Genomic DNA, 24363 nt, shown 5'->3' on the forward strand with positions numbered 1-24363 from the left:
ACTCCCCGAGCCACAATGACTGAGAAACTGGAGGGGTGTCGGTATGGACCGCAGCATCCCTTGTGGTCCTGGTCCTTCACGGTCCTGGTCCTTCACGGTCCTGACCAGGAGCCCACCCAGGGTGGGTGTCCAGCTACGGGTGACCCCATCTTGCCCGTGTGCCCGACCCAGGGCGGAGGGCAGCTGCGGGGGTCTGCCGGTGCCCTGCCCCACAAGTGGGAGGGTGAGGATGGGGAACGTGCCGGGACGTGGGAGCCGAGGACGCCTCGGCGAGTCCAGCAGGTCAGGCAGAGCCTCGCCTGTCCCTGCGCGACGTGAGCCGCGGCGTCCTGGACTCCCGAAAAGGAGCCCCGCGAGCTGTCTTAATCCTGTACAGCAAGGCCAGAGCCAAGGTCCGAAGTGGCCCTTGTTTTGACCTTCCCTCAATTAAGCTAACGTCCCACTGAGGACTTACCCTAAGAGTTGCCAGATTTAGTCCTTCGTCTTAAATAGAAGCAATCTGCTGCTATTAATCTGATTTCTTTTACTGTGTGATAACATGCCAATAGGCAATTTCGTTGCTCCTTAGGAAGCTTATTCCCACCCTGATGTAACTCCTTGACTGTTACAGTTTCCATACGAAATTATTTGCCGCTATTTTCAATTAATCCTGACTTGATTTTTGTTTCTGTTTGCGTACTGCAGTTGTGTTCATAGTTGGAAGCAGAATGTACAAGAAAGTTCAACCTCAAGGAAACATAATGATTCAAGTTTCCAAATGCATTGGAGTAAGTACTATTTGTATGCCCAAAACCCTGGCAGCAGTTTTTAAAACGTTCAGTAAACTTGCCTAGATCAGAAATCTGTCATAATATGAAGAAAGCTTCTTAAGTTGTTTTTTTGTGGGGTTTTTGGTTGTTTTTTTTTTTACTTTTTTCCTTATGGAAGCATTCTTACTGACACCTCCAGATTTAGAGTGCCTTTTTATTTATCTATATCTTGGTTTATATGTGAATTTTTACACGAAGAAAACAAAGTAACATGTCAGGTATACGTAAAAGCTTATCCCAACTTCTGGGAATCATTTCTTTCTCGTTTGTGCACCTTTATGCAGCCTTGTAGGAGGAGACAAACATGCCTTGACCTGAGTCAAGAGCAGAGCTACTAGTAATATCTTATCAGCAAAGATGTTATTTACAAGGCAGAGGTATATTGATCCCCACTGTATTAGGGAGATCAGGGAGGTTCACATGTCAGTGCAAGCCTGCAAGAAAGGGAGCTAAATCTGCATGAATAGCACTGCATGCCCCAACTTTGCAGTGCCTCAGCTTTGAGATCAGGGGATTTTTTTCATTTATGGGCTGCTTCATTCTCCATACAGGTCTGCCAGCTTGTTATAGCCCAGACCATTGCTTGTCTTGTAAGCACTGTCAGCACCAAATCTCTATATGTGACTTTGGCCATTGCTTAGAGCGCTGCTCCTAAAACCCAGCACAGCCTTGCGTGTTATTCCATGCAGAAAGTCTTAGGAGTTCTTCAGGACTATATTTGTGTATGTTCATTGTCAAGGTATGAGGATTATCTACAAGATGCAGCTTCTTGTAGTGCAATGTACTCTTACAAGACATTCAGCTCTGAAAACCTGTGCATATGACGTTCTTCTGTTTATTGCTGTACATGAAGACCTGCCTACTTCAGACTTATTTAAGTTCCTAACAGCAACCTAGACTGAGAGAGACTACTCTGAGCTGTTTGGCTCAGCTAATCCCAGGTGCACACTCCACTGGATATCCAGTGTGAGGCCTTAAAAGCAATATTCCCTCAATGCTTACAGCAGTTCACAGAAGTAAGTTACCTTTAGCACCCTCTAAGCACTAGAAGCAGGATTGTCATCTTTAATGACAAAACAGTTTATAGCACTTATAAATATTTGTAATGCCATTAAACAAAATTCTGTCTCTCCTCAGTTTGCCATCAAAAACAGGTTTCGACATCGCAGCAAGGAGTTCCCCAAGAGAGAACACTGGCTAGACTGGGCGAGTGAGAAGTATGACGTAAGTACTGGGTGAGGATTCCTGTGCCGTGACGTCCCTCAACCCTCACCTTCCCTTCTGCCTGCTCTGATCTGCTGCCTCAAGCACTGGGAAAATAGTTTTGGGCCTCTCAATCGTTTAGAAGCTAACGGTCTGGCCAAACCTCAGTGCTTCCCTGGGGTTGTAGGTAATCACCCCAGCTCCCGTGGGAGAAAGCAGAGCTGTCTGAGTTGATGCTCTGTGTGATCATAGCCTGCCCAGGGAAATTCAAGGGAGAAAAAGAAAAGGCTGTTTCCCTTGTCAAACAAATGCAAGCACTTATTAGTTTTGGAGTTAGTAAAATAGCAAGCATTATCCTTGTCAACTTTTTGTTTCTCTCGGTAAACTGGCTTCAAACAAAAATATGCTGCTTTAACGACTGCAGAAGGGAAAAATGGGCATGGTGTTGACTGTCATAGTTAATGCGCAGGGCTGTAACACTTGTCTCAGGGTCGAACTGCAGAATTATGGTTAGGAATTTCAGCTTAAGTGGGTAAACACTGCGTCCCCAACCCTGTCCCTTGCCACCTATCCACCCTGCCCCATTGTCAATGGCAGCACAAACCTTAGCCTGTCCCCTTTATTTTCCTTTTGCCTATGTGCATTTTTCATGTGTGAAATGCATTCCTCAGTCACCCGTCGTTCAAATGCCTCCTTCCTAGAACAAAAAATGCAGCACTAAGTGCTAAATCTCATGCTGCCATCAGTACACATGCCAAGAGGCACAGGTCTCTCTGATATCAGTGTCACCTTTAACCGGCAGCCCTTCCCACACCCACAAGCAGACCTTGTGCTTTTTAACAGAAATCAGCAGAAGTACCCACAATATACAAAGTTTAGGACGTGGGTAAAGATTACCTGATGTGTCTTCACCTGTTGTGCTGTGAACAGCAGTCTGCAACTGTCCTTTTTTTTTTTTTTTTTTTTTTAACAAATTCCTCTTGTGTAATTCTTGTTTGCTGCAGAAACGACTGATTGCTCAGACTAAGATGGTGTTGAAGGTGCTTTTTCTTTACATCCCTCTCCCCATGTTCTGGGCGCTTTTTGACCAGCAGGTAAAGTAGAAATTGTTTGGCTTGGCAATAAGAGATGTACCATGTCACTCTATGTACTCTGAGGTCACCAGACATAAAAGGTGCCTGTGGGAGGGTGGAAAATAATTCTTTGCAAATTCTTTAACCTAGTTCTAATGTGAAAGGGTAGTTACCGAGTCATGTTAGTACAGGATGTTCTGCAGCCAGGGGAAACTCAGTTTACCTGGAGATGCCCAGGACTGATTCAGTGACTGAGGTATCTCTAAATCTTGCATCAGCCAGGACTCAGAGGGTGAAACAGTAATTTAAAGCTTTCTTAGTTCTAACGCTTCTTCCACTGTCAGTTGCGACATGAAATGTAGGGTCCTAGTGTAAATGCTCTGGAGAACCAGGGCTGAAACTGCCTGGATGCCGGTTTGCTTAATCACTCAAACTTGTTACAAATACCTCACACACTCAAGCAGAAGTATTAGCCTATAATTCCCATTCACTTGGTGGACTGAGTGCTCAGCACTCGTGACAGTAGGCTTTCAAAGTGTTGAAGTATGAATTTAGGAGGGTGTCGGAGAGAACGAGGGGGCTGAACGCTTTATCCAAGGCAGACCGTAGGAAGTTTGGTGCGGATCGCGTAGGTCGTGCTGCCTTAGTCTGGTACCAGTGAGCTGTAACTGCTGGTGTGACCTGTTATAAATGGGCAACCTTGCTATGAAATTTGGAACTTGATACTCATTACATCAGTGATAACTCATCTCTCAGACAGCGGTACATCGTGGGTAGTTAAAAGGCTCTCGCCACAGACGCAGCGATGCGCGTTCCTGTCTCGCCCTGGGCTCCGGCTGAAAGTCAGCCCCATTTGACCGGTTATCGGCAGGTTTTTGGGGCAGAGGGCTCAAGGCAGGTCCAGCCCTGGTTTGGCCGCTGGGCTGTGTGGAGAAGGACGGACGTGTCAGCGGTGCGGGGGGCTCGGGCTCGGGCAGGCGGCAGTGCTCTGTGCGGGGTGTCCCTGCCATCTCTCCGGCTAATCTCTGCGTCTAAATTATTTTCTGCTCTAGTTCGCAAAACTAGTAAATAAGTGAAATGGGCCACAAGGACCACTTTGTTCAAATATTTACATTGCAGAGGAAGAACACTCCTGTAGCAAGCTCACTTTGTATTTTTATTGTATTGCATGTCTTTCCCAACACTTCACTTACAAAAACAATTAAAGAGGAACTTTGAAAGATTGATTTACTGTGGCATTTAACTCTCTCTTCTTTTGTTAAGGGGTCAAGATGGACACTGCAGGCCACAACAATGGATGGGAATTTTGTAGGTTACTTTTTATTGCTTTTTTTCCTAATTAACATTTACTTTTCAGATCAGTTTTATTTGTTGTCATAACATTAAAACCTATTTATTTTTTCTTCACCAGGGATCTATTCAGATTCAGCCAGACCAGATGCAGGTACAGTAATCTTCTGCCTGATAATTCTAAGTACTTCCCAAAGTGTGTGTATATATATATTTTAATTGCATTTCATTGAAGAAAGGACTTTGAAAAATACTTAATTTTTTCCCTTCTTATATTCATCTTCAACAGACTGTGAATCCAATCCTGATTATTATAATGGTCCCAGTTGTGGATGCTCTGGTTTATCCTTTAATCAAGAAATGCAAGATCAATTTTACGTAAGTTGATGTACTTACTTGACTTCAAAAGAGGCTCATTTTAATGGTTTCTTTAAACTGCGCTACCAGCCGTGACATAACAAGAGGAAGCATTCAGCTAAGGAGAAAATACCAGTGCATTTAAAATGGCTTTAGTATATGCAGGAGGTGAAAAAGAACCAAACCACAGAATACAGTCACCACAGACTAGAGGAAGAGAATCTAATAGTAAACAGTAACTTCCCGTTAAAGGCAAAATCTTTTGACTGCAGGAGAGATGCTGTTTACTGTTTTCCACTTCCCCTTTCCCCCCATGTCTACCCCCTCTCCCTTCCAAAAGTTTAAGAAATAGAAATCAACATACATCCTTAGCATGTGTCAGGTTTTGGGCTTAAAACTACCTGAGGCAAGATGTGTTTCCTCTGTGTGAGGAGTCTGGCTCACTGGATACTTCTAGGTGTAGCTTCAGAGGGCATTGCACATTATTTTTAATGTGGGTAATGAAGTAGCTAGCACTTACAAGTTGGAGAGGCAGAAGATAATACAGTTCTTAATTCTTATAGGGCTGAAATGCAATGCTGTTTTTCCATCTATTTATGAAAAACTGGGGGCGCGTGCTGTGCTGGAAACACTGCCATTCATTTGTGGACACTCTACATCTGATTAATGAAATATCTACCTTTAAATTTACCCTTACAGCTCACCTGAATGTCAGTAGATGTCTCCTAATTCAACATATTTCCCTGACACTTTTTGTTCAATATTATTTTGATTTAAACATAGCAATATTGACACAAGTTGTTATCCTTTTTTAAAAGGCGCAACTTCTTGTCTTTTTGTTGTTTTAAAGCTAACAAGTGTACCGGATAGGGTTTTTCCTTCCTGCAGATAAAACTTTTCCAGAAACCTAATAATTATGTTCAGTCAACGTCTGAGCCCAGCAGATGCAGAATAACGTGGTATTCAGATGCTGCAGGAAGGATGTATTTCCCAATAGTGTAACTATGAATCGAGAGGTACCCAGCTTAGCAGAACACTTTCTGTAACAACATCAGCCCTTCAAGTGGTGATAATGTGCTAGTTGCGGCCATTTGGGTTTCCCCACAGTGGAAAGAAAATAACTAACAGCTGAGGCTTTGAATTAATATTTGTCTTAAAACTCACGCATGTGTTTTGTCATTGTACTAGGCCCCTGAGGAAGATCACTGTTGGTATGTTCCTTGCATCTTTGGCTTTCGTTGCTGCTGCCCTTGTGCAAGTGCAAATAGATGTAAGTTCAGCCACGTGCAAGTATTTACTGTTAATATTTAGTTGTTAATACAGAACAAAGTGTGTTTAAGGGGAAAATGAGCCAAGACTCCTAAATTTGGAACCAAGCATATGAGCACAGAAGTAGAGGGAGGGAAAATATTAAGGTATATTGCAATAGTGATTAGCATAATAAAGTTAACTAGCTATGGACACCGCCCTGCAAAACATCTCATCTGCCATTAACATAGATCACGCATTTAAGGCAGCCTCGGGTCTTTAAACTGAGACTAAAAGCTGAAAAACCAGAGATTTATTTGGCCTACCTGCTTCGTATCTCCGAGCTCTTCTAGTATTTAGACTGGAGGTGAAGTGTGACAGTCTGGGAAGCATCATCAGAGCAGGGGCAAAGCTGATACCTGTTTAAGGCAGGATTCATCACACCGAACTTTCCTTGCCCCAAAGGGACGTGTTGTGCCTGAACCAGACGAAGGTTTCCCCTGTAGCTGGGGTGTCGACAACACCTCTGGAAGGTGATCCATTGCATCCCTGGATAGCTATCCAGAGGTGCCTGCCTGTCTTCATGCACTATCAAGGCAAGATGTTCCACTGTTAAATAGCTTTAGTTAGGACTGAGGAACTCTCAATGCCTGGGTCCAGCAGTGAAACCAGCTATATATTCGTCTGCCTCTTGAAGTGGGAAGTAAAGGGTCTGGCCTTCAGCTGGTATAGACACATCCAGGCTGTCTTCCTGAACGCTGTGTCCGGAAGGCCGGGGCTGTGCACACACATGTACTGGCATTGGGAAGAAACTTCATCAAAGCTGGTAACTCCCCAGGCTGTTGCACAAGAACCTCCTGCAGAAACATAAAGATGGAACTGCTTTTCTTGTGTGATGTACCTAAAGAGATGGGATGACAAAAGTGTGGGAAGCAAAGAAAGGTTGAAGCAGAACTGAAATAGACACAACTCCTCCAGCTCTTGATGCTCTGCAAGAGCAGAAGCTATTTACTGCTAGATCTGGTGGGAGGCGAAGTCTCCAGAAGTTCGGTTTCTCTGGGCTGTCACACTGGGCAGTGCCCATACATGCTTCTGTCCAGTTCAGCAGCACCAGTGCTGGGGGAGAGCGAGTCAGAACATGGTACGGAGAAGCTCAGGAACCCAGGAAGCCATAGGATGTGGGAAAAGCCCATCCCTCGAACTGCAGAGTGGCCTCGGTAGCGGCCGGGGACGTGATCAAAGAGGAACCACATCTGGCCACAGAGGCACTGTTGGGGTTGAGACACTTCTTTCTTGAGGCAGCAGTAAGGCAGCTTGTGAGACTAGTAACGAAACTCGTTATTAAAGTTGCAGCCCTCTGACAATCACAGATCATCACGCAAATGCTAATCTTCATCATGAGATAACTAAGATCACGGTAATTATAGTACTTTTTCCATGTGACTTAGGGCATTGATTTTACTTTTTTTCTGTCCTACAGAAAACTCTTCCAGTTTTCCCTGCAGCTGGGCAATCCCAAATCAAAATAATAAATCTAGGTACTAATGATGCAACAGTTCAGTTTGAACCTAAACTTCAGAGTGTGGATGTAATGTCTTTGAAGTCGGTAAGTAACAGGAGATGGGGAATAGCAAGTTAAAAAAAAAAAAATCTAATGGAGTAAGTCAAAGTGGTTCTTAACTTATGGTTCAAAATTGATTCTTTTCTAGGTTTTTTTTCCTCTATTCATTTTAAAGATTTTTTTTTTTTTTTTTTTTTTTGTATTGTGGAATGAATTGTTACTGAAAACACAGTGAATGAAGAAATGGTAACTCTCAATATTGTAAGAAGTACTAGTTTGTTTCAGTAAGAGGGTTTTTTTTATGAAACTTAATAGTGATTTTGAACTAAAGGAAAATTTCACTCTTGCTAAAAAGGTGTCATTTCTTAACAGCAAGAACACACTTTCCTTCAGTAAAAGTCCATTCAGCTCCAGTAAATCACTGCTCTTACTGTGAGTGATTGCTTACTTGAACAGGGAATTTTTTTCTGTGCCTACATCACATATATTAAGCTTCAGATTTTGCTCTTAACCTTTTTTGGGTTCTATTACAGCACAACCTTGATAGCCCTATTGCCAGCAAAATGTGGTGGAGCTGATGGACATGTATAATAACGTGTGTTAGGAAGCATGTTCTCTGACAGCCTGCAATCCTGTTTCCATATAAGAGGAGAAACCCTATTCCATTCTCCTCCAAATTTGCCTCACATGGAAACTGAGCTGAGGAGAAGATAATGGCACCCAAATTGTATGCTGATGTGGAATTGATACAACTGTGGTGCATACCTGAAAATGAAGGGTGTAAAATGCTCCACTCCCTGCTACAGACATCTTAAAATCCAGATGTTTTGGATTATAAAATACTTCTTATAATCCTATAAAACAAGGGGGTTTAGTACTACATTAACATGTTTATTAATGTTTTAAGTATTTTATGCTGATGAAATGTATTTAGAATATTTAAAACATGTCCTGGTAATAGTCAGTCCTGCTATGCTGAAACCATAAAGACACAGCTTGAATTTGCATCTCTTGGGAGGTGTTGCTATTTGGAAAATGCTGCATCTTAACTCATGCTAGTGCTGCCTCTGTAGCTAAACAGAATTTTACTTGATGGCAGTGGTAAGCCTGATTTATCTGGAGCAAGAAATACACAGGAAAATATAACAGCTATTCCATAATGCTTGTGGGAGGCTAATGTTACTCTGAAGCTTGTGTAATGAAATAAATGAATAAAAAATAATGATCAAATGAAATTAATGTTTGATGTAGAAAACCTAACAAAAATGAAAATTAGGAGATGCCCACAATCTCTGGCACTTCAGAAGTAACACACATGTAAACTTCTGACCACCCAAAGTCCATAACACTCCCTCAAAGGTGTAGACAAATATGTAATTGCATGGAAATTCATAGCAATTTGTTTGTCTTTATAGACGGGCTACATGACATTTGAGACTTCTCAGTTGCAATCAGTAAACATAGCTTCTGGAAATAAAACTATAAATGCAGTTGTCAAGTTGCCAGGGGGAAGCCGTCACACTCTTGGAGTTAAAAATACTGCGACAGGCATTGATATTAAATGGGTAAGTCTGCTTACATTCCCAAGATATATATTAATGTCTTAGAAGCTATCTATGTGGAGTGTGTGAAGCTGAGAGGACAAGCCCTTTGTCTTATCTTCTGCCTCTCCTCCTCTCTACAGCTCACCGGTCTCACTGGTAGAGCAGAGAGCAGGGCAGGATATGGTTTAAAAAAAAAAAAAAAGTAAAAAATTACCAACTCAGTATTTAACTTGACAATCTTGACAATTACCCTTTCACCAAGACTTAAATGTGTGGTCATACAGTGTTTTCTAGTAGATGTGTATCCTAATAGGATCCTAAAAGGGAAGGTCTGGAGTCTTACTCTGAAGCCTCTGTTAATTCTCACTGCTGTGTAATAGTGCATATTTAAGCTCTTCACTGATGCTAATGAAGTATCTTGATAACGGTCTCTTCCACCAGCTGTTTGACAATGTCACATCAAAACCAGAAGAAGGAAATAATCTCATCAGGTAGAGTTTGGTTTGCTCCTAAATTTTGGCAGGAGTGTGACTGTCTCTTCAATCTGCCTCTTGGGTGGACTCTTCTTGCTTAGCATAATTTTCTATACTGTAGGAACTCTCCACTTGCTGGACACTTCACTCAGTGTTTAGGGGAGGAAGGAAGCTTTGGGGCATGATTTGTCTAAACTGTTGCATATCGACTTTGGGTATAATTTAGCTAAAATTGGAAGTGTATGTTTAGCTCCGTTGTCTAGACTTTTTTGTAGACAACCAGCACAGCTTGCCTGTATATACCTCCTTTTTAATCTTGGGTAAGAAGTATCCTAAGTATCCTACTACTTCTCTACTTTTCTTCTATGTCTTCCGTTTGCAGATGCATTTGTTACTGGTTGTAGTAGAGGCTTGCTTTTGACATTCTCCTAAGCAGGCAGTGGGCTGGTGTAGGTCTAGCTTCCTTTTTGCATTGGCCATGCTTTGAGAGTTAGAGTTCTTTATAACTGTTAACTGACAAAAATAAAAGGGGAAGACTTGATGCATGTGTGCTGCCAGTATATAATTAAAAGTAAAACCTGTATTCTTTGACTTATGTATATTTTGCATAGTATTTCATCACTCTTGCATTTTAAAGGTTCATAAACAATTTGCCTGATGCTGTCAACGTCACTATGGGTGACTCTTCTTTTGGAACACTGATGCCTCTTTCTGCCAGTAATTACAACCTCTTTCCAGGAGGAAGGTAAGCATTTTCCTTTACCCTAATCTTACCACTTGAAGACATACTTGTCCTTGGAAAAAGGACATAGAACTCTTTTATTATATATAATACATGCAACTGTCTATACCTATGGTCTGAACTGTGGGGTTTTTTTCTTTTTCAGAAAAGATAAGATTGTGGCTATTAGAAATTCAATCCCTTGTTCAGTTACTTCAAAGGCATTTGGCTTTGGCAGTGCCTATACAATTGTAATTAACCGGGTGAGTTGCCAGTGCTGTTGCATGGACAATACAGAATTACTTTTCATGTCAATATTTTCTTTAACTAAAAAAACACTTGTAGAATTATTCCTCTTGTCCTTTATTGTACATATGATAGAATTCTGGTATGTTAAACAGAACATAAAACCATCATTAACTATAAAAATAATGATGGGTGTGATAATGACATAATGCAAGAATTCATGTTCATCACTAATGGCCTTAAATCTTTAGCCCTATTAGACACTAAGGAATTGCATGAAGTCTGCTGTAAAATAAGTACTACTTTATAAATAAGTACGGAGTGCTTCATACATAATACTCCTTATTTACCCAGAACTTTGCATATATATGATTATAGGTATGATATAGAACTGGTTAGAGCGCCTTTAGCGTACAGACTCTTTATCACTGTTCCTAATGTGCAATTTTAATTTCCAGTGTGTGGAAGACACTCTTGATGTAACATATTCTGAAGATATCCCACCCAATACAGTTCATATGGCTTGGCAGATCCCTCAGTATTTTATTCTTACATGTGCAGAAGTAGTCTTCTCTGTCACTGGGCTGGAGTTTTCATACTCACAGGTAGGTTTTGCTCTTCAGAGCTCTCATTGTGTTAAGAATCCTGGTACAAATGCAGATCTTCTGTGATTTGTTGTTTTTAAGCGGTGGTTCTGTATTGCTGCTTGCTTTGAACAATTACGTCCTTCAGAGCTCCCTAGCAGGACTATAGGCTGGTGCAAGTTGGCCTTGTTTCACTAGCATTCAGTGTTTTCCATGAAGCTATGCTGAATTATATCATTTGCAGACTTGACCACCAGTCCTCAAGTCACCTTCTCACACATGTGACTTTCCATTGAAAATAAGTGGAACTGTACTGCTGCTGTAAAACTAAGCTGGAGAGCCCTCAAATGCGAAATGAACAAGTACTGACACATCGTCTCGACACCAATTTCCTCCATATAGTCTTTAGCAGCAGTTTAATTATACACTTTTAATTCCTTTGTCTTGCAACTCCAGTTTGTTATTAGCTGTGTGTATTTCTTCCCTTAATTCTGAGTCTATAAACTGCGGTGATGGGAACGTTGTAAGTTGTAGCTTGCTAGTCTATGATGCACTCAGTTTCTTCATTTAACGTGTACCATGTGTGACTGAGATGTAAAATGTGCCAGTTACTACTCAGCATGTACAAAGTAAAAGGTGTTATAGTTAGTACTGCTAATCTCTTGCTCCTCAAAGCCTTCTCCAGGTCTGTTTAATTCTCTAGCAATTTTTAGTTAAAAAAATCCAAACAACCAAACAAAAAAACCTAAGAAATCCTCCTCCCCCCAGATAACCAGTGCGTGTTACAACATAAAGAATGCAGTAAACATCAGAAAATAAGCAATAGCAGCATTTGACCAAAACTTAAGTGTTTTACTTCTATAATAGGCCCCATCTAATATGAAGGCAGTGCTGCAGGCAGGGTGGCTGCTGACGGTGGCTGTCGGTAACATAATTGTCCTTATTGTGGCTGGAGCATCCAAACTCAGTGAGCAGGTAAGCACACAAGCAGTCGGCGTGCTATTATAGTACACTTTGAGAAAGCAGCTCTAATCCAGCTGATAGTCCTCAACCACAACTCTTGAACGTCGGCGTTATGGTGGATTTGCATTTATAGTTGGAATACAGGAGGTTAGTGTTAGCTACAAGAGTGTACCAGTCAGTTGTAGAACTAGTGCTTGACTGAATAATCTTATTAGAGTATATAAGTAACAGAGATACGAATCTTTATAACCTATTTGGATTAAAACTAGTGTTGAAGGCTGTGACAACAGGGTGGTAACTTGTCTCCTGGAGCCTCTTCTAAAGTTTCTGTTGGACCTTTTCCCCAGCACTTCCCCAACATGTGTGTGAATGTGTACGCACGAAACTTTAAGCAACTTCAACAAACACTTCCTCTGCAAAGGCTTCTACCTCTTCTGTCTGTTGTTTGCCATTCTTAGCTCTTGGTCTGTCAGCCTCCTTTGCTTGCAAGCAGCAGTTTCTAGCATCTCTACAATAAATTGCTTCTCATGGTGCGGAAAGATTGTGAACTTCTGGGCTGAAATTCTAGACTAATGAGAAAATTCTGTTCACTGCTACTGAACCTTCACCTGCGTACCTCGGCCCTGCTGCATCCCTCCTTCTGGCTCCACTGGTTTCAATCCTCATTCTTTGGGGCATGAAAGCTGTGGTTCTCCGGGTGAAGAGCGCTTGGACAGGACTTTCTCAGACTGCTAGTGGCACTCCCTAATGAATTAAAAGGGCTGTCTGAGAGAGGGAAAAGCCTGTCTTTGAAACCAGTGTGGCAGCCCTGGTTTTCAGCTAAATTAACCAGAAAGAGCATGAAACAGAGCTGTTGAGGCTTTTTGGGTGGAGGTAGCGCTTTGAAACCAGGGTTCCTGGCCTTGCCCTCTGCCCAGATTTGCAGTCAGTGAAAACTTTTTACTGCTGACCTAAGTGGAAGCAGGATCACTGCCAGCCTGGTTTAAAATGAGATTACCTGACCAAAAGGACGGGCTGAGTTTCCTTTTCAGTCTTTTGGTCCATTCCCATGCCTCCAGGAAAAGGGTGTTGTAGAGCTTTTCAGTATTCACAGAACTTCTGTCTCTTCAGTGAAGACAGAACTGCTGAAAGGGCCTCAATTCTGAGTTGCTTTAATGTGTATTAAATACATCTAATACTTAGTCTTTTAAGTCATATGATACTTGTTATGTATGCTTAGTTTCACATTCTGAATTAATTTCACTTCTTGCAAATGGTAAAATTGTGTAATTCTTTTTGGGAATGAATACTGATGGTTTTGTTTTGTTTTTTACAGTGGGCAGAGTATGTGCTGTTTGCTGCCTTGCTGTTGGCAGTTTGCATAATTTTTGCTGTCATGGCTTATTTTTATACCTATACTGATGTAAATGCGATCGAAGCCCAACTGGATGAGGAAGAAAAGAAACAAGCCAAAAAGGATCAAGATGTCTATGAAAAGCAGTCTGAAGCTGTCTCTCAGATGTAAAAGGTGTATTCAAGGGGTGTTTATAAAGTACGGTATCCCATTAACGATCCCTGCAGTAAGAGGAATCAGGGTATTGGTAACACCTCTGGATAATATGTCTCATGGGAGAGGTTAAGAAAAACTGTTTTAACTTAAAATGCAGCCTCTCTTGGGAAGCAAGAGGAAAAGATTAGTCTCTCTTCTACTGAATGGTATCCTGAAGAAACTCCAGCAGAATTTGCACTCTTAATGTACCTCAAGCTTAAATACCACAGCGTTAAAATATTGAAATTGCACTTGGCACTATTAGACCCTGTGAAAAGATGTATTTTTATACTGCATTTCAATTTTATAGCATGAAAGAAACAAGTATTGTCAAGAAATAGTAATTGAAGCCAAGCTGTCTGCATGACCCCTCTAGCCTCACTGTTACTTGAAAGCAGCAGGTCACATGTGCCTTAAATTCTTTTGTACTTCCTTACAGATAATGGGAGCAAAGCTCTGGCATTGCTCAGATTAAAAAGCTGTCTGTGCTCCACATGGCAGTAACTTGGACGTGCACTGTAATATAATGCTTTATGTGCCTGTTAACTACCCATTTAACTCCTGTTATGGTTTTTAATTGAATATAGTAATGAGGTGTCCACTCAGGTAAACAGCCAATGGCAAATGATGTTTGGAATAAGCAACAGCAATAAAACTTGTGTTCTAACAAAACAGTGGAAGTGGTGTACAAGTATGAGTTACAGTTGCATGTTAACAAAACATGATCCTACCTCTCTGCTGCCTCTTTGTACGTGTTCCATCGCTTGAAGCTAATGGACAAGTGTCAGTCTTCTCTATCTTAATATACCTGTAACACCCATACATTTTATAGTAGGGAAGACTAAATTTTGCTGCTCAGCAGGACTGTGTAGCCCTGTTGGCCATCTGCATAATGTTTTGGGAATTCCTGTATTTAGATCCACATCCTACACTTTCTCCAGCAGCTGGCTTGGACTCCCTGGCCCCTCTAGTAGACTTGCCAGATTTACGGCTGCTTTGATACCTGGGTCCCAATACTCTTATCCTATTTTACAGCATGTCCAGCTTCATATTTGCAAGTAATCACACAGACATACATATTTAAGCAATGTGCATGTTGCTGGCACTGCAGATGCATGGGCCCCTGTAACCCCTGGTTCCCACTCCTGTTGCTGGCACTTAGATGTCCATGTACACGTATGCACAGAGAATAGAGTCCCCCACCCAGGAAAACAGTTAGAAATGGAGTTTGATAAGACAGTGTTTAGTTCTGGATGCTGCTGTCTAGACTACCAGACTGCTGGGAGGGTCTTTTGCATATCTTGTAGTGTTACAGAGAAGATGCCCTGAAATCAATCGAGATAACAGCTGATCATTCTAACTTCAGTTCTTATTTAAAACAAACAAACAAAAACCTTTTAAAAAAATGCAAGAGTGGTGAACTATGAAAGCCTGTTCTAGCAATCAAAACTGTACTCATGTTTGGCCAGGTAGATACAGGGATGTGTATGTCCATATGCTTACTAATATTACAAATATACTGTACAGCTTCCATGTTTTTCCTACTGCTCGTTAGCTCAACCTAAGGACACTTGACTTAAAACTGTTCAAAGTCAGATTTTCTGAACTACATGAATCCAGTCCCTGCCATTTGCTGTTCTTGAAAATGGGCAGCACACTCCTTTCACACTCCTCTTCTCTATAGTTTTAGGCAAAGGTCTATACAAAGCTGTTGGGCTTTTTAAATTCCTGGAATTCTATTCCTGGAAGCAATTGCAAGTCACCTATACATGCTGTTGCTCTACAAATTACTTTTACATTTTTCATTCATACCTTGACACAGTGCTTTAGCATAATATCACTGACAGTGTTGCAGTGGTTAGAATATTGATAATAAAATAACTGGGTCATGCCTTAAAGAGTGAAAGAGAGACAAATTTTCAAAGGGGAAGTAATAACTCCTGAAATCATCCTACTTCTCCTGGAAGTCGTTCAGGACAATCAAGGATTCCCCATTTCCAACCTAATTCAATCACTGCTGTTCTTCCTAGAGACACCACTGCAGGACAGGATTTTGTGGAGTTTAGCACAGAACAAAGGTAACGTGAGAGCCTGCAATTCAATGGACTCTCCATTATTGCTGTTAAATTTTATCACTTTCCCACGCTCGTTCCTAATCCGAGTCAAAGCTCTGCATAAAATACCTAATGCCCAGAGGCGGATAACAAGTCCATGTCCCAGGAAGTTTAACAGTGGATCTGACTGCGTAGGAGGGAGAGAAAGGAGAGGAAGATGAGCAAAACAGGACCTGTGTTTTTCAGAGAGTAGCTACGTGCTTACCTGAATTGGTTCAAATCACAGGTATGTTTTAAGAGCCTTATGTGAAGATCAGTGGCCACCCACTGCTGGTACCTACTTGGAAGGTCTCAGCAGCGTCCTGGAGCAATGACTCTATGGGACAGCAAAGGGGGGCGGTTAGGGAAAAAATGGGCAGGGTGTGGGAATTGGTTCGCCACCTTTTTGGAGAGGACGGGCTGGGGTATGCATTTCATAAGCGTAGAGAGCTCAGTGAAGAGCTGGGGTCTTGCAGCAGGGCCTGAGTCAGCTTGAGCAAAAGGTGGGGTGTAGGCAGTGCACCCTCACGGGAGAAGCCCGTGGTGCAGCAGGTTCTTCCCTGTGTAGCCTCCGTGGCTGCCTTCTTGGATAGCAGCTGGGCTGGACGTAGCCGAGCCGCTTGTGCTTTTGTAAAGGGTCATTTTCAATGAGACGCCGAGCCCAAAGCCTTTCGGCAATGGGACAGCTCGTAGAAACTACGTGTTATTACATCCTTCGTACTGACACGCCAAACACTGATTTGATGATCTTAAGCAGTGTTACAACTGTCACTGACTGCATCCTAAAAGAATCGTAATTATTGCAGAAGCTAATTAGATAGGTTTGCCTTTGCCAGCAGAAGTACTGGAAAGAAAAGCCGGTTTTCCCTGCAATGCCAAAACGGCCATAAGACCTTCTGAAACACTCATACAGAGACTACCTGAGGTGAAAGTGGCTGTCTCCGTAACACCATTGTTGTATTTTGGGGCCGAGGGAGAAATAAAACCAAAAGCTGCATAGCTAAAGAAAAAATGATGCAGGAGCTAGGCATGAAATAGAGCGAGGCACTTTCACAGCACTCACTCTCAAGCTGTTGTTGCAACCCCTCGTTTGACCTGCTTCTGCCGTTAGCGGCAAATAAAGCTCTCATGAGATTAAGCTGAAATCTCATCTGTCTGCTTATGTGAAATTGTGGTTTTCCTCCTCCTGTGAGATTCGGCTGACTGCAATGTATGTCCCTGTCAGAGCTTCTTTCCATCATAGCCTATATAGGGCTTTTTTACTCCAGATTGAACACCCAGTCCTCACAGGTGGGAAAAATACTTTGTTTGAGCCTGATAAACTTAGGAAAAAAAAAAAAAAATCAGTGCTCCTGAAACCATGCCATGCTTCCTTGGTAGTAAAAATTGGAAATGTTTTCTACTTAGATGGGAGTCCTATTTCCTAAAGGTCTTATCTTACAAAAAAATGTTTCAAGTAAAGGTTAATTCAATTGGTGCAGCTCCTTCAGGCTGGTACTTTACTTCAACAGAGTGCCTGAGAGCAGTTCTGTAAGCACCTAACTGAATTAATGATATTGAATGCATTTTTACCGAAATCTGATCCCAAACATGGGAGGGCGGGGGGGAACACTGCTGCATGAGTTTACTACAGTTAAAGCAGTGAATGTCCCATGCTGGCAGGGCCTGGCTGAGTACTGAACCTGGGGGGGGGCATGGGAAGGGGGGGCTGCACTTGAGAAACTGAGCATGGAAATGAGGGGGGGGGGGTGGAGAGGACCTCCAGGTCCAGGTAGTCCTCTACCCTGGACTTCTGCTGCTCTGCAGGGAGCAGAAATAAAAGACTAATGGTCATACTATTCTCTGTTGCAGCAGGGCAAGAATTTACTGTCGCAGACCATCTCCTCCCCCTGTTTGGGACCAGGCTGTGGTCATTCACTATCACATTCCTGACAGAGCTACAGAAGCCCAGGCTGGGGTATGTTTAGTTTGAGGTTTTTTTCTTCCAGTTGGTTGGCTTTTTTTGGTTTTGGCTCGTTAGTTCACGCATGCATTGCAAGCGTGACTCATCATTTCTCCGCTACATCAGAGCAGATGGCTGCCCCAGCGCCCAGCTGATGAACTCGGTCCCTCTCCTAACTTGCAGACCCAAGGAGCTGCTCTGTGCCACCTAGTTCCAGCTCAAGGAGCCTGGCAGAACCAGGAGGAATCAGAGAAGCCCCAAGCCATCTCCAACCTGCCTTGAGGCTGCTTCCAGAACAGGAAGGATTGATTTGCTTTCTCCAGATCGAGCTTTTTTTTTTTTTTTTTTTTTTTTCAACGAAGACCCAGTCTGTGACTACAGATTCTAGGTAATATTAATAGGACTAAAACATACGACGCTCTCCTGTCTTTATTTAACCTTTTTTTTTTTTTTTTTTTTCTGCCAACTCCAGGTTCCTTGCTCAGGCAAAGCTGCCCGAAGTCCCCCAAAATTCCACCCCCACCTCCCCGGGAGTGGCGGGTCATTTCTTACCACCAGGTGGCACAAAAATACACCACAAAGGCAGGAAAAGCTGGGGGGGGAGCCTCAGGAAAAACTCTCTTGCATCCTTGTCTTCATCATTTTTCACTCGCAGTTATCACAGCTTCGGGTTACCCCTATGAAAACACCTCCTGCATCCATCGGTATCGCTTTTGAAGACCGTAGGGCTGCCGTGTGTTGAGGAAAATGAAAATATCTGGATGGATTTAAGGAAGAGGTGGTCCCTGGCAGCACTGGTGGAAGTCATGTCTCCTTAAAACTTTTTAAAACTTGATAAAACTGCCCAAATCCTACGTGGTATTATGAAAAGAGACTTTGACAGAGTAGTAAAGAACAAGAATAAAGCCAACTTTATTGGCTGCAGCACCCAACAGCCTTACTCTAAAAGATGATAAAATCACTGCATACATCTTCATGTTGCATTTAATCCAATTTAACTGCAGGACTTACTTAAACCCTGGGCATGAAATTCTACCCTAAGAAGCAAAGCCACAAGCAGGTTTGAGGGAGTTTTTGTAACTGAGCAAAATGTCAGTCAGACAAAGCAAAATTGGTTCCTGTGGGCACAGCAGGCATCCCCAGAGAAAACAGCACTGTGTTAAATACAGGGAAGTATAGACATTCCAGCAAAAGATTATTTTTCAGTGGATACAGAATTTGGGCTGAATCTACACTTGGTTCTGACAGACTAAGGACACACTGATTTCAGATTCCTGCCTCCTGGGTGACTTCCCAAACTGTTAATCTGTTGTACAATCCACAGAACCCATCCCCTGTCTTTAAAAAGAAAGCCACAACCACCACATTCGGTAGGGGCCCCAGCTCACTGAGATGGCCATCGGTGAGGCCATGCCAGCTAGATACAGTCCATTAAGGGAGTTTGCTGGAAGAGCATCTCATTCCTGAATGACATTCAGTATTAGACCTCTCCTAAACGCTGCTCTTTTCACACTGACATCTTCTCAAGCATATACAGAAGCAGGTTTTTGAGCTATCCCACAAACTTTGGGGTCAAACTTGGGCACGCTTAGGAAAGAGGTTTGGGTATAGGGCTGTTACAGTCCTTGGGAGGGCAAGAAGAAACGTCTGTAGCCTGTGGATGCTGCTGCTGCAAGGGCTGAGAGGGTTGTGAGCAGGGTCTGGATGGTCCCTCAGGCAACTGGTCTTGAGGACGTCTTCCAAGCAGAAAGGATTTTCAGTGGGTTGTGACTTGGATGGGAGAGCTTTGGGAGGTAGGGCTGCTAGGAGGAGAGATTTGGATTACCCTGGCGTCGGATGCTGAAATAGTTTGGGAAGGGCTGATGTGGAAGAGTTTGGGACATGGGGTGCCAAAGCTTTGGGATGGGAGGAGTTAGGATAGTCACTCGATGGCAATTCCTGGGGCGCTTCTAACGAGATCTTCAGGTTGGGGCCAAGGACTGCTGCACCCTGATCCCTCTCCCCAGAGCTGCTCCTCCCTGCTCTGTCCTCGACTGTGTCTGCCCTATGGAAAGCAGAGGAAACTTCAGCTCAGGGCGCTGTAGGGGAGAGGTGTGGTTTCCAGCTCAGATTAAGTTAATATGAAATGATGTCAGTGCTGAAGAAGGAGGTGGTCACTTGGAGGGGCAGTCTTTGAGCAGCTAAAACCCCTAATGACACTGCACCCTCATCCTCACAGGGACTTCTTGAATTTAATTTTAAAGGTGAACTGAAATACTTTAAAAATAATCTCTACAGAAGTTGGTTAAACACCCAAATCATTAAATACAAACACTTTACATGTATAAAAATCACAGATATGCATATTTCGAAAGTGCTTCTTTCTTTGCTTAACAGTCAGAACATAACTACATGGTCTTGTGTTTCTGCTGGAAGAATGACATAAAAGCACGTGGTAAAACCTTGAGCTGTATGTAATAAGGAACAGGTTAGAAATTTTTATTTTACTTTCATAAATGCAAATAAATGCAAGCATAGAACTGCATTACATTCTTTGAGAAACTTGCTCATGGAAATACGTCAGTGGCTACAGTGTCAGCCTCTATACAAGTGAGAAAGGAAGATGCGCCATGGGCTGAGGAGCCTATGTACTACCTACAAACAGCAGAAATCAGAAATCCAGCGAAGCTGATGAGAATCTTTCCACTGATAGCGGTACGCTTTGCCTGAGCCCCTCAATGCACACAACTACAGCACCTTTCCATATCTGATCCAGGGGGGTAGTGCATTGGCACCAGAGAGCTTCTCAAAAGAAGAGCGGGAAGGTCATCATTTGCACCAAGGGAGTTTGGGAGGAAGGTGCAGTTGGGGCCAGGATATATTCTAGGTGCAAGAAGCAGAATGAGCAGAACTGAGAGTAGATGTGCAAGACAATTGCAGTATTAAGATAGGAAACCAGAACCTGATCCAGGAGGAACAGAGTGTCTAAGTGACTTCTGGACACTGAGCATAGCAGAAATTTGCATTTAGCCCAAGTCAGTCTGTATACAAAGCAGGGTTATCCCTGTATTTCTTGCTGTATTCAGAAGATACAGAGTCAGTACAGATAATTCTTGGTGGCCGATTCAGGGGCTTATCTGTCTATTTCTCATTTAAGCCTCATCAGAAAATAAATGGAGATTTGTGGGCTCCGGCAATTCCCTCTGATCATTTCTACGGTGCTGAGGCAAATCCCTCTGCTATCAGGAGACAGCGGGGTGGGAAGTCTCTGCAGCTCTGCTACTCCATCAGTGTTAATATGAGCCTACAGCCCGTAACTCCCCCTGTAAATTTACTTCTGAGCAGGGAAGAACACCGGTGCTGATGTGGAGCAGCAAAATCTGTTCTTCTTTGCACGTAAAGTATCAGGTACCCACTATCTCAGCGGGAAGAAAAGATATGCTCGGTCCAAAATCCCCAGGAAGCCTGCTCTCGTGAAAAAGAGGGGAGGAAAATGGAGCTGACAACTGTAGATGCCAAAGGAGCGTGAGGGTTTGGGATCTTGCCAAAGGTCTGGTGCAAGTGGGAGGTTGCAGCAGATTTTTGTGAATGAAAGGAGACCTGCAGGAGGAGGTGGAAGATGGCTGGAGCATGTCAGAGCACCAGGAGCACTACAGGAACTTACTGGGTAACTACTTTTAGAAGGCTGTGGGATGGGAATGATGGGGAGGGTGGGAAGGCGCATGCACAGGACCTGCATTTTTGTGGGGGCACAGTTATTACAGGCTGTAACTGTCCCACACACATACTTAGTGGGGATGATGGAGGGTTCAGACATTAGCAAACAGCTTACAACCTGTAAGTTATTTTCCTAATAGAAACCCTCCCAAAATAAAAACCTCACAGTTTTGGGTCTATCTGTGATTTCTGGCTTTTCACTTTTGGGTGTTAAGTTTTGGGGCTAGAAAGGCCGCAGGCTGATGTTTCTAAGCACTGAGGGTCTCTGATTGCCTAGCAAAGAGGTTTAGTTGCAGCAAAGTCATCCCTCCACTGTTTGCTTCTGTACCTGCTCTGCAAAGACCGACCGCTCGGGATACACAGCTTTGGGCTTAAACCACGGGCGGGAGCATTCCTTGCTGCAAGCCGAGAAGGTGGATTTTTGTGGTATGAAAGAGCTGGAGCCACCATCCCACTCCATACAGGACATTCTGGATGGAGTTTCACCTTCTACCTCATCTGAGCTAACTGGGGGGGCTACCAGTGAATGGGGATGCGCTGGCCTCCCTCCCTCCCACACACACACGGTGTCCCTGCTGCCACAGGAGACTAATCCGGCAGGATGTGGATGCATTTCCCACGGGATCAGCGAACCGATCCAAATCACCATGCGGGCATGTGATTGCTAATGCAAGGACGGGAGCCAGGGCTGGGAGAAAGGAAGAGCAGGATCAGCACTTTGGCAGCAGACCGCAGCTAAATTGGATTAAGCGCAACATGAAGCTGTACCCTAAAAAAACCATCACGTTGCAATGATTTTCATTTGTTACCAACACCCTAGACTGAAAACTGAAGCCTGCGGGAATCCATATGTTTTTGTGTTCAATGGATGAATACAATACACTTCTGTCAACACAAGATTTTACAGGTAGCTTCTGGTATATCATGAGATTAATGAAGGGTAAAATGGGATAATTCTTGAATTAAAATAGTGAAGCAGTGCAGTCAACTGTAAGACCACTACTTATCAGTTATCAGTGAGGTACAGTGCAACTTTTTCTGCCGGGACAACCATAGCCTGCAAGCAAACATTTTAGATCTGTGATGACATGGACTCTCTAGGGACATAGTTAGAGGTTAGAGCGTCTCATCGCGATTCTAGGGTCACCCTTAATGGATCCATTTAGTCTGGAGATTTTGCTAGTCTGCTGTGTATGTAGACATTAATCTGAGATAAGAACTGATGTCTCCATCACAAAATGTGAAATGTGAGAAGAAGATAGAGAAGATATGTTTTCTTCTGTTTGCATATGTTTGGTTTGTGTGACAAGGGGCTAAGAGAAAGGTTTATAAAAAGCAAGATTTAATGAAATGATGCTCTTCGGGGGCAGAGGCACAGTGCGGTATAATCAATCTCATGTTTCTTAATGAGCTCTAGGTCCCCATCTAATTTTAATTGTCTGCCTGGAATACTAAAATACTTTCAGGCACTTATATTCTGCTCATTATTAATAAAGGGCATACAACACTCGAGACGTTTCTTCCATTTCCTGCCTCATTCCGGCTTATCCATTATGATTCTCAGCACTACAAGAAAGCAAATTTTCTCCTATTAATAAGAATCTTAAAACCTGGCAATTTTCTATGAACGATATGAAGTACATCACTGCAGGAAGTGAAATATATATAGAACAGCATGTTTTATACAAACATAGCAAAATACTGGATTTTTCTTTGGGGAACAAAATCTAACAGCCTTTTTTTTTTTTCTTCAGCATTCACGAGACCTAAAGCAGAATGTCACTGTTTGAACTTCAAACTCTGCTTCTGTACTAGACAAAATCATTTTCTCACAGGATGGCTTATTGAACCAGAACTTAAATGCACAGCCAAGTCTATCTGTAAAGGCAATCTGTGTGCTTTTGAAGCTATGTAAGCTTCCTCTGCTGGCATAAATACATGGCTGCAGGGTTACCCATGGCACGTTGAGAGGAAGAAAGGCTCCATCATGAACTTTGTAGAAGGGACCCCCTTTCCACCAAAAATTGAAAACTGAAATTTTCAGATTTTGGTGGAAACACAGAAACCCGCAATGTTTTGTAGGGGTATGAGCCCCGCATAGTTTGAAAGCACATTAGAAATTAATCTTGTAGAGCAAACACAATTAAAGGCAGGAAAAAAATGTCAGTTCTGGACAACACAAGGATATTTTTTGTTATTAACAGGGAAATGTGCATTTCTCCTTCAGAACAGTAGAAGAATGTCAGAATATGGGTGTTGTAAATGTCCTTAACGAGGCCCTACAGAAGTGGAGCTTTCTGGGCAAACTTTATAAACATGAAATAGCTAAATCAGTGAATGAAAACCCACAGATATAATTATAGTTCATTTCTGCACACTGAATCATCCTGACTATGGGTTCTCATTTCAGCACAATGCCCAGTCCTTTCTCCTTTCCTTTCTGAGAGATCTGCTCAAACAGGGACTTCATCTCCCATGGATGAGCCAAGGAACTGGAGAAGGGTAGGAAATAATTCTATAAAAAAAATAAAAATAATTTAGTGCTAAAAAGTGTTTCCGGAGAACAGCTAGAGGGTGTAAATTCCTGTTTCTCAAGGCAGTTTTGGTTCAGGACCTCGTAAACAATCTCAAGCCATAAACAGTTAGGCAGACCACTTTAAATCTTGATTGTGAAATTCCTGATGGAGAGTGTCGCGAGAGAGCCGAACAGCTGGTGCAAGAAGAAAGATATGGAAGGCGGCCTGGGGAATAACCCTCTTACACCTCGCGCGGCGGCAGGGGAGGGATGAGGAGGAGCCTGGTGTAGGGACTCCGTTACCTAGTCGGTCTCCCCGGAGGGTCAGGGTTGCTCAGAGTTACTGCTGGCTGACCTCCACGTGCTGTTCCAGCAGAAGACATGACTCCCTGCGTCTGTGGGGTTCAGCCGTCCGCTTTTGCATAGCTCACTAGCAGAACATATACCCACCCTTGTACCTTACAAGTTCCAGCGCAGTGTTCCATACCAGCCCTCCGTCACTGAATAAAATCCCTTC

At 42.9% G+C, this 24363-nt stretch overlaps 1 protein-coding gene across 1 annotated transcript in view; it reads left to right on the top strand.

Annotated features, from left to right (window-relative positions):
• SLC15A1 (solute carrier family 15 member 1) overlaps positions 1 to 14278 on the top strand; it is a 30625-nt gene extending 16347 nt beyond the window's left edge. The window contains exons 9-23 of the mRNA XM_075045939.1: positions 685 to 767; positions 1947 to 2033; positions 3017 to 3106; positions 4349 to 4393; positions 4497 to 4529; positions 4665 to 4753; positions 5921 to 6002; positions 7461 to 7586; positions 8957 to 9106; positions 9527 to 9576; positions 10196 to 10303; positions 10446 to 10542; positions 10984 to 11130; positions 11977 to 12084; positions 13388 to 14278. Coding sequence (XP_074902040.1) covers positions 685 to 767; positions 1947 to 2033; positions 3017 to 3106; positions 4349 to 4393; positions 4497 to 4529; positions 4665 to 4753; positions 5921 to 6002; positions 7461 to 7586; positions 8957 to 9106; positions 9527 to 9576; positions 10196 to 10303; positions 10446 to 10542; positions 10984 to 11130; positions 11977 to 12084; positions 13388 to 13576 — 1484 coding nt within the window. The 3' untranslated portion in view covers positions 13577 to 14278. The remainder of the gene's footprint in view (positions 1 to 684; positions 768 to 1946; positions 2034 to 3016; positions 3107 to 4348; positions 4394 to 4496; positions 4530 to 4664; positions 4754 to 5920; positions 6003 to 7460; positions 7587 to 8956; positions 9107 to 9526; positions 9577 to 10195; positions 10304 to 10445; positions 10543 to 10983; positions 11131 to 11976; positions 12085 to 13387) is intronic.
• The last annotated feature ends 10085 nt before the right edge of the window (positions 14279 to 24363 follow it).

The sequence above is a fragment of the Buteo buteo genome, chromosome 14 (genome assembly GCF_964188355.1).
Source record: "Buteo buteo chromosome 14, bButBut1.hap1.1, whole genome shotgun sequence".
Taxonomy (NCBI): domain Eukaryota; kingdom Metazoa; phylum Chordata; class Aves; order Accipitriformes; family Accipitridae; genus Buteo; species Buteo buteo.